The sequence below is a fragment of the Hyalella azteca genome, unplaced genomic scaffold, assembly GCF_000764305.2.
Source record: "Hyalella azteca isolate HAZT.00-mixed unplaced genomic scaffold, Hazt_2.0.2 contig17060, whole genome shotgun sequence".
Taxonomy (NCBI): domain Eukaryota; kingdom Metazoa; phylum Arthropoda; class Malacostraca; order Amphipoda; family Hyalellidae; genus Hyalella; species Hyalella azteca.
Genome location: NW_025946861.1, coordinates 1,922 through 11,747, shown reverse-complemented (window position 1 = coordinate 11,747; position 9,826 = coordinate 1,922). Strand labels below are relative to the sequence as shown.

The 9,826-nt window shown below is 39.6% G+C and overlaps 1 protein-coding gene across 3 annotated transcripts; it reads right to left on the bottom strand.

Annotated features, from left to right (window-relative positions):
• Nucleotides 1–1,822: 1,822 nt before the first annotated feature.
• On the bottom strand, nucleotides 1,823–9,557 carry LOC108670848. Of its 3 annotated transcripts, XR_007157249.1 has the most exons (8): nucleotides 8,497–9,557; nucleotides 7,508–7,931; nucleotides 7,064–7,185; nucleotides 5,401–5,691; nucleotides 4,580–4,666; nucleotides 3,849–4,090; nucleotides 2,266–3,241; nucleotides 1,823–2,186 (listed from the first exon to the last, which is right to left on the bottom strand). XR_007157249.1 is itself a non-coding variant. In XM_018158337.2 (7 exons), exons 1-7 carry the CDS (start codon nucleotides 9,501–9,503, stop codon nucleotides 3,225–3,227), a joined length of 2,190 nt encoding a protein of 729 aa, XP_018013826.1. In that variant the 5' UTR covers nucleotides 9,504–9,557; the 3' UTR covers nucleotides 2,211–3,224. The 3 variants fall into 3 exon arrangements, 2 of the variants coding, with proteins under 2 accessions (XP_018013826.1, XP_018013827.1); XM_018158337.2 differs by lacking the exon at nucleotides 1,823–2,186 and having other exon boundaries at nucleotides 2,211–3,241; XM_018158338.2 differs by lacking the exon at nucleotides 1,823–2,186 and having other exon boundaries at nucleotides 2,211–3,241; nucleotides 7,532–7,931.
• Between the last annotated feature and the right edge of the window lie 269 nt (nucleotides 9,558–9,826).

Sequence of the window (9,826 nt, the reverse complement as noted above, 5' to 3'; positions counted from 1 at the left end):
CACCAGGGCGGCGGCAGACACACCAGGGCGACGGCAGCCTGAAGTTCCGTCACGTTGGGGCTGGCGAAGACAACGGCGCTGGCATTGCCTCCTGCCACCGCCCACTTGCGACCAGCAGTCAGCGGCACGCGGCTACACAACACTACACTTACCACCAAAGTGTTCCCGACAAACGCGAATGGTTGCATGTTAGATTGTATACAAAAGGACTTATTATGCAATCTAGTTATGAGTTAGTGCTTCATACAGAAAAGTTTATCGTTGCTGAGAAGATTCACTGGTCCCGCGTAGCCCGACTTGAACAGTTAATTCTTATAGAATTTCATGTGCCTTTATGATACAGTGAAGTGTTTCAAACAAACGTAAAAGGTTGCATATCTTTTTATACACGTCTTGACTTGGAGTCAAGAGTCGCTGCGTTTTCCCAACAACTGTATATTTGGTATGAAGATCACAGCGTGATCTGAGAAGTTAATTATACTTGATACTCGTGCGCTACACCGCGCTACTGACAAGGCATTGGCTTCAGAATTCATCTACAAGCTCCAATGTGATTAACTTGAACCAATAAAAACGTTTGAAGCCAAAATTACTGAAGCATAATGTTCGGAGCCATCGCGTATTGGTCATCGTATGTGCCTCGTGAGAAGTGGTCGCATCTCATTAATTATTGAGCTCACTTGCACTCAATGAACAAATGATTTACGTGCTTCTTTTGAACACGTTTGGATTGACAACGGCACAAAATCCTTTGCCTTTATCTTCATAGCATAACTAAACCAACCGGGTAGTTGGTTTAGTTATGAAAAATTCTATATTACTAGAAAATGCGCTCTCTGTCACTCACTGCAGCGTGTACTGAGCTATATTTTTTTCCATAACGATGTTATGATTAATATGGACCATCACACACCTGATAATAGCCTATATAACAGTGGCTGATTTCTTCAATAAATCCGTAAATTCGAGTAATGATGATAGCGGCTTTAAATATGCATGTCTGTCACGCGAACATGACGGACGAATGTTTAATGTCAGTTCGTTTGAAGCGGTGCTGATTAAATGCCATCGAGCTTTTTTTTTGCTGGATCGCGTTCATCGTAAAGTGATTCTTTCAATGGAAGAATTTGTCATATAAATTATATCGCATTGAGTGCGTACACCGGTTTGAAGAGGATATTTGCAGTGGATGAATTTGATATATTTCCATGAAAGGCGGAATTGAGTTCAGGAAATAAGGATTGGAGTGGGCTTGGTGATGGCTTGTGGTCGTCGAATGCTTCTCAATGTCTCATGCCACTGATGCATAACATCTTCGTTTAGAGTAGAGTATTGGTTCAGCATACCAAGGGCCAAGTGAGCATACGTTGTAGCATAAGTATATTAATTGCCTTATTTTGATTTTCGCATACACGTAATTTTGATTATTGGAAATTAATGAATTTTAGTGCTAATGTATTTATTTCTATTAATAACCACCGTTCGTGAATATCCATTTCCACACTCGTCGTTTTATGGTAGCTTCACGAGTATGAGCTTGTCTTTTAAAACTTCTAAGCACAATTTGTATTAATTTCACCAATTTTGTGTCTCATCTATTTAACTATTTAATAAGTTATCATTGAAATTATAGCTCTTATTGTGCGAAATAACAGTAATGATTCCAAAGTTTTATCCCAACAATCCAGTCTTGTTTTAGTCCCAACGGGAAAGAATTTAAACGGCCATTGCCAACGCCCTGTCCTAGGCGTTGGCAGGGCAAGCGCCCACAAATTTGAGATTCCTACGGACAATTGTAAAGATGAGGAAAAGAAACGACCAATTTCGTATGTAAATCAGTAATAAAATATATAAGCTGAACATGTTGAGGAAGACCCTTACCACAAGCAAAAGGTTTACCTGATGAACTAGAAGATATCCAGTAAGATTCTAATATTATATATTAAACAACATTGATGATCAAATCGGACGTGTAAACGCGGCAGACATTACGAAGGATCAATGGTGAGCAGGAATCATGCAAACTATGGAATGAGTAGAACATAACACGGAACACGCAGGCTATGCAAACGCAAGCGAAAGAACGAATATTGGCAATATAACTCTTATATTTCCCTCCTACATCTCTGATGCTGTTGTAGCAACAACGCGAACATGTACGAGAGATGAATGCTCAACAGGAAGACCTGCAACAGGAAGCCCTGCAACAGCTTCGAAGCCCTGCAACAGGAAGCCCTGCAACAGGAAGCCCTGCAACAGGAAGACCTGCAACAGGAAGCCCTGCAACAGGAAGCCCTGCAACAGGAAGACCTGCAACAGGAAGACCTGCAACAGGAAGACCTGCAACAGGAAGCCCTGCAACAGGAAGACCTGCAACAGGAAGACCTGCAACAAATAAGTTTGAGTAACGTCCAGCAGGTCTATTTTGCCAAGCATCAACCAGTATCAAAACACCAGATATTTTCATTCCTAGATATGCTTCAAAAACATGAAGATATTATAACGTGGGAATAAAAGTCTATATATCTCTGAGTCATAAAACTTACGATACTTCTTAAGTATGGAGTAGCAATTTATCTATAGAAATGTATAGGTTTAAATGCAATTATCAAGGCACGAACATTTCAAGAAGTCCCAAGACAACATGCGTTCCTTTGAGTTGCTGGCACTTGACGAGGGTGTATCGCGGAATATCACTGGAGTGGTTATGGAATAGTAACAAAAAAAATTAATTGCAGAAATTGTGAACAACTTTACACTAGATAAGTAAAATAAGTCAGGTAGGTAGCCATAATATATAGCGAGAAATAATAGTAATGTGGCCATTATTTGTCATTAATTTCTAGCGTCATAATTACTATGGGACAATCTCGCGCCGTATAAGTAGAATAAAACAATAATCTACAGTGACATCTGAAGACTATCCGCCTCGTGTGATAGCCACGTGACGTAAGAAGGCGTGGTTAATTAAAACAATTCAACGACTGTTCATACTCAACCCAATGTTCGAATGATATATAGTCAATTTGAAGAATTCCCTACATAAAAAAATAAAACTTATAATACATTTGAGCCTATTAGCAGCCGAAAACTCAAAAATATCAATAAACTGCAAGGTTTCAGGTTCAGTTTTTCCGTAGCAGGAAAGTTATTTCCTCAGGATTTCAACACAACCTCAGGAAAGCTGGGGCCGTTTCTCAGGACGTGATAGGCTTTTTCCGTCTCTAAGATTCCTCAGCATCTGTAAGATGAGATTAGTATTAAACATGATATTATAATTTTACGAGATACGATTAATGGTGAAAGCTATCATGGCGGTCGAATAAATGGATTGTGCTGCATGATCCAGGGCATCACAAAATGTTTTTAATGAATTTAAAAGCAAAGAAAGCGCCAAGCAAATTCACTCAACCGATATTTGAGAGATTAATGCTGATATAAACACGTCACAAATGTAAGAAAACACGTCACAAATGTAAATGAACACGTCACAAATATAATTAAACACATCACAAATATAAATAAACACGTCACAAATATAAATAAAAACGTCACAAATATAAATAAAAACGTCACAAATATAAATAAACACGTCACATGTACGTCAAAATATCCTCGTACAAACAGGCTGCCGAGGCAGTGAAGCGGTCGAGCAATTATCTCCTGCATGCGTTGAAATTAATTTTTCCCAACCACTTGAGACCAAAACACGACAGCTGGCACCAGAAAAATGAATGGGGAGTGAAAATTGAAAAAATGTATATGGTGCATTCTTAGTGAACTGATGTGTTGCAAGAGATTTAAGTAATAATTTTAAGATTTAAGTAAAAATAATAAGCATCACTGACCTGCCTGTTGCTGCGGCGGCGCAAGTCTGCTCGCCACATAACTTGTCACAACTCTGGCGACGTTAGCAGCGATGGGCACCACGCAGACCTGCACCAGCTGCTGCACCCTGGGTCCTCCGTAATAACCTGCCACCGCAGGCAGGCCCGTCGTGATGGTGAACCTCATGGCGTTCTCCACGGCGGGGGCCAAGAGGGTGATCGTGCTATCCATCTTAGCCTCGGTTTCAGGGCGCGAGTTACTCCTGCCATAAGAATAACAATGTATTAAAGGAATACATACTATAAAACAATATATTAAAGGGATACACAAGATGAATAATTGTGTATTTGAGATACATAAAGTAAAACAATGCATTAAATAAATATGCAACATAAAACAATGTATTTAAGGGATACTTAACATAAAACAATGTATTAAAGACATAGGTATGCAAGGTAAACAATGTATTAAATGGATACATATGTAGCGAGTTACTACCATCACAAATATTGTTGACTCCCCTAGCTCACAACCCACTCTTTGTTCACTCCACTTGTTCTCTACCTCTTTTTAGCGCATTTTCTCATTTATGGAAAAAATGCACTATTGTGATCGCCATGTCCGTCTGTCTGTCTGTCCGTGACCTCAAGTTTTCGTCGACGAGAAAATGCGCTCTCTGTCACTCACTGCAGTGTGTAGAGTTATATTTTTTCCCATAACGATGGTATGATTAATATGGACCATCACACACCTGATGATAGCCTCATCGGGACGTGCTGTTTGCCGTTGATCATCTTGATGACATTTGTGCGGGAAGTGGTCTGCCTTGTGGCACAGCCTGCACGTCGAGTGAATAATGTGAGTGACATGCAAGTTCTTCGATCGCTAGGCTCACACGTTAATTTTGAAATACAAAATATCAAATGTTTGTGACACGTCTAGTGTAGCAGAAGTAGTGTAAGTAGAACTGCATATGCGTCTATGTGTACAAGTGTGTTGTGATGGCATAATGACGCAGGGCACGCTAGTATTGTGGAAGAAAAGTCGCGCATTCTTTAGGAAGCTTGGTGCTAGGCCACCACCTCTCAGACAATATTGTAATAAGTTAAGATAGGAGCACCAGACTTATAACGGAGCACAACTTAAAAAATGACAGACGAGTCTGTCTAGAGTGGAGACCTGACAATGAAGTTTTCCGCGAGAACAAATTCCATATAAAATATAATAATAAGGAAAACTAACAAAAAAAAAACACCCACTAAAAAACCAAATATGGAAGCAGACCAATGTTTGAAATAGATGAATTTCCCATTAATAAGTTTTCGGTGTTGACTGATAAAATATGTCATAATTTAAGTTTGTTTACGAAGATGAATTTCAAGATGAATTACCTCAAATTTGAGTGCAGCGGAAGCTACTGGATAAAAAATGCTCATAATAACGTTTGCAGATGAAATCACGCAATCATTATATTATATTTTGGCAGCTTCTTCCTCCTCCACACGAACGACCCAAGCAGCAGCACTTGCTTCACCAGCATGACACTATCACCACTCAACTCGTGCCACAAACCTGCAGGACCTCTTGCCACAAGAGTCATTGTGGCAGTGGAAGACAGTGTTGTTGGTAGAGTTTGCTGTCACCTTCTCTTCTATAATGACGCTGTAGTTACAGAACGGGCACGTCTCCAAACCCTCGAGCCCAGCAGCCATTATATCTTTGGACTGCCTGCGCTGTAGCAGCTCCTGAAACATCGCCAGCCCCAACACATTTTGAATGGCAGAATCAGGCATCTTGGAGGAGCAAGAGGCGTGTGGGCATGGAAACTCAAGTTTGTCCTCAACCATCAGCCGCTCTGCGTACCTGTAACACAAGACATTAGTTCAACTCACCATCCTGTGTCACTGATGGCAGTGGCATGACTCGATTCGAGTTGTCAGCCCTGGCCTAAGTAGTACACGTAGCAGCCTACTTACACGTAGAGAAAGATTTCTTGTCTATGTTTGGTGGGTTTAACTTGAAAGGCCGTCAGTGATTGGCTGACGAAGTTAAGAACTCGTAAGTATTTTTGATAGTTTGGCCCCTGGTATGGAATGAAGTACTCTCTGTAAGCCTGTAACACAACACATCAGTTCTAACACTTCCTCCTGTATCAGATTGGAAACAGCAGGATCTAGAGGTAACATGACGAGTTTGAGCCTTAGTTTTGCAAAATTTTATCATTGCATTCATATTCAAGTCTATGGAACATAAATTTCAAACACAATGTAGTTGCTCATAATTTCTTCTCTAGCTTTGATAGATTGTATAATTTTATATATTTTATTTATTTAATGTAGGGAAGAATGTTCATGTGCATATACATCAATAAACAATTCCTGTAACAGCAAACCATCAAAAGTGAAGTTGAGTGAATGCTTGAGAGATTATTTAGTAGATCATTGCTTAATAACACACAAAATAAAATGCTTCAGTAAATAAACCTGACAGCTTCAGATGTTGCCTCAGTCTCACAGTGTCCATGAACTTGAACTAAAAGTTGGCTTTGAGCCTAGAAATTCTTGACAAGTTTTATTCTTTAAGCTCACCTCAATCTTACTGCGGGCTTAACAATAGAGCTCAAGTTTACACACCAATATAAACATCACTTCCTTGGATAATCACTCACCATGCAAGACCTCAGCTCTTCAGACAATCAGACACCACACAAGCCCTCACCTCTTCAGACAATCAGACATCACACAAGCCCTCACCTCTTCAGGCAATTATACACCACACAAGCCCTCACCTCTTCAGACAATCATACACCACACAAGCCCTCACCTCTTCAGGCAATCATACACCACACAAGCCCTCACCTCTTCAGGCAATTATACACCACACAAGACCTCACCTCTTCAGGCAATTATACACCACACAAGACCTCACCTCTTCAGGCAATTATACACCACACAAGCCCTCACCTCTTCAGGCAATTATACACCACACAAGCCCTCACCTCTTCAGACAATTACACATCACACAAGACCTCACCTCTTCAGACAATCAGACATCACACAAGACCTCACCTCTTCAGACAATTACACATCACACAAGACCTCACCTCTTCAGACAATCAGACATCACACAAGACCTCACCTCTTCAGACATCACACAAGACCTCACCTCTTCAGACAATTACACATCACACAAGACCTCACCTCTTCAGACAATCAGACATCACACAAGCCCTCACCTCTTCAGACAATCACAGCAGCAGAAGTGTGGAGCAGCATAATCCTCATCACAGACCAGCATTGTAGTCACTGGCTTGTCAACCTGGCAGGAGCAGCACTTGAGTGTGTCACACACCCGTGGCTGTCAACAGTGTTCATTAGCATCAAGCATACAAATTTTAGACATGTTATATGAATCACAAGCATTACATGAATGCATACTAATTGAATTATTCTCAAATGAGCAAGCCTATTAACCATATCTATTGCTCCTATTACGTTTCATTTTTCAATGAGGTAACAACAAATGTTTGAAATAAAACCATGGTTAATATTACTAAAGTTTCAGAAAAAATTGTTTGCAAATGAGCACATAAATAAATGAAGTTCAGAAAAAAAACACTTTTTGTAGTTAGCATGAAGTAAAAATTTCAGCATAGAGAATTTATAAAGCTTTGGCTTACTCTAGAGGCAATTTCATCCTTCACCTGATGAGCCAAGGGAAAATCTTGACCAGCACTGAAAAGATTTTCATCAAAGTCTATTTGATGAGCAAGCAGTGCATCTGCTTCCACTTGGTCCAGCTGATCTTTGAGTTTTGCTTTTGTCTCCGTGCCTGTCTCATGTGATCCGACTGCCTGACCAGGAACCACAACTTGCAGAGCTCCCGCAACCCATCTAGCTGAAGTAGATTCCATTGCAGCTGCGGCTGATAGCTGCTGCACAGTTTTATATGCAGCTTTGCTTTCATCACATGAATCAATGATGGTCCAAGCAAGACCTTCCTTGCATTGAGCAGGTTTGTCTACCCTCAGTTTCCGGTACTCAAAAGATAGCTCATAGATGAGGTCCTTGAAGGGTTTACCCTGGAGTAATGCTGTGGTAGATCTGAGAGAAAGAATGCAACATTTCCTAAGTACGGTATCATTGTCGATGCACATTAATTGATAGTCATAAATCAAGGGATTCATTCCTTCTTCTAATCTAATCCTTCTAAAGGTACTGAGCACTTTGAAGCAATATTTTGAGTATAAGGTTTAGGACTGCAAAAAAAGTTTTATTATCAATGATATTCATTTTTAGCTTGGCAAAATCTTTCTAATCTTCCTCATTCAGGTATGATCATCTGATTTAAAATCACAGAGATATTATAAATAGATAAGATGATCTGATTTCCTGCTCAATAGTCTCAATTCAAATATCCTTCTGCACACAAGCCCTTAATTTGATTGGCCAAAGGCTCCATTTAGAATTTATTAAAACATTTCAGTCTCCAACAATTCATTCAAGGAATGAGAAACCCAGACTCTCAGCTTCACACCATTTATACGTACTTAAAAGACAGAAGAAAAGTTGTCATGTTTAATCCTTTGTGACTTATTCACAACCTTGCAAAACAGTCATTAAAAAACTATTAACTATAAATCTGAAAATGCTATAAGGGAGAACTGACCTGTGAGTCAAATAAGCAGGATCAAACCCAGGGAATTGATTGATGAGCGTGACCACATGTGCAGCCACCAATTGGTCTATTTCAGCCAGTTTGCCTGCTACATCCAATTCTGTACCATAGGTGTCAGAAGCAGCAAGACTTTCAGATGATTTTCCTGTGTAATTGGTTGCATCTTCTTCTACAGTGACATTTTTTGTTTGATGGCTCCTGTCAACATCAAACAAATTTTTTTGTTTAGGTTTGGCTCCTTTGATTTGTAAGCTTATCACTTGTGGGGGAACTGATGCCATAACCATTTCTAATGGAATGTTTGTTAGTTCATCACATGAAGCATCAGTTACAGTAGCAGAAATATGATTTTCTCTAACTTGAGGCTCATCACATAGCACAGATTCATGCGCATCATTTCTGGTGAAAACCGCAGCTGCGTTAGAAGTTATTGAGGTGATAGGGTATTGTCTACCAGTCCCGTTCAGTTTTTCTTCTTCAGATACCGGTAGATATTTTACATTCATTTTATAGAAATCATCACAATTAATATTGCAAGGCTGATGGATCTGGAATGCGCTGTCATCAATATCATAGCTTTTATGTCTTTTTTCACCAAGGTCGCTGTTGCAAGTAACCACACATGCATCAGATTGTCCATAGCACATATAGTCATTATTATAGTCCAGGAATTGAGATGGCACATGAGCTTTCAGTTGCAGAACTTCAGAATCATTTTGAACTTCTTGATTGATGTCAATACTAATATCAAAAGATTTAAGAAGATCAGCCTCATCCAATTTAGAAAAGTCTGCAACTTCTTGCTGCTGAGCAAGCACAAATATGATAAGTTCTGAAGTTAGTATTTCTAAGATATATTCATCAATCAAGCCTTCTTTTCTCATGTCTGCCACGCGATGGTAGAGGCGATCCTGATCAATGAGGCTGTAACAGTTGGGCCCACATTTTTTCTGTACTCCCTTGGTAATGAGAGAGATCAGTTCAAATACATCCATCATGTTGCAACCATACAGGAATGCCTGTAAAAATCTGTAATCTTCTGCAAAGGACAAAGCATATCATGACTACTTATATCATTAGTCTGCTTATATCGCAAGTTCACAAGGAATTTAAAAGCAAAGAAAACGCCAAGAAAATTCACCATATCGATATTGAAAATTACGTAGATGCACAGCGTGCACAACAGAACTCATAGACCAGGTTTGATCGCATCCGAGCAGGAATAACGTCCTTATACCTGAAGAAAGAACCAATTTTGAAATTATTTACCAGTAAAACATGCAAATTTATATTTGGGAAATATTTCAAACAAAGCATTTTT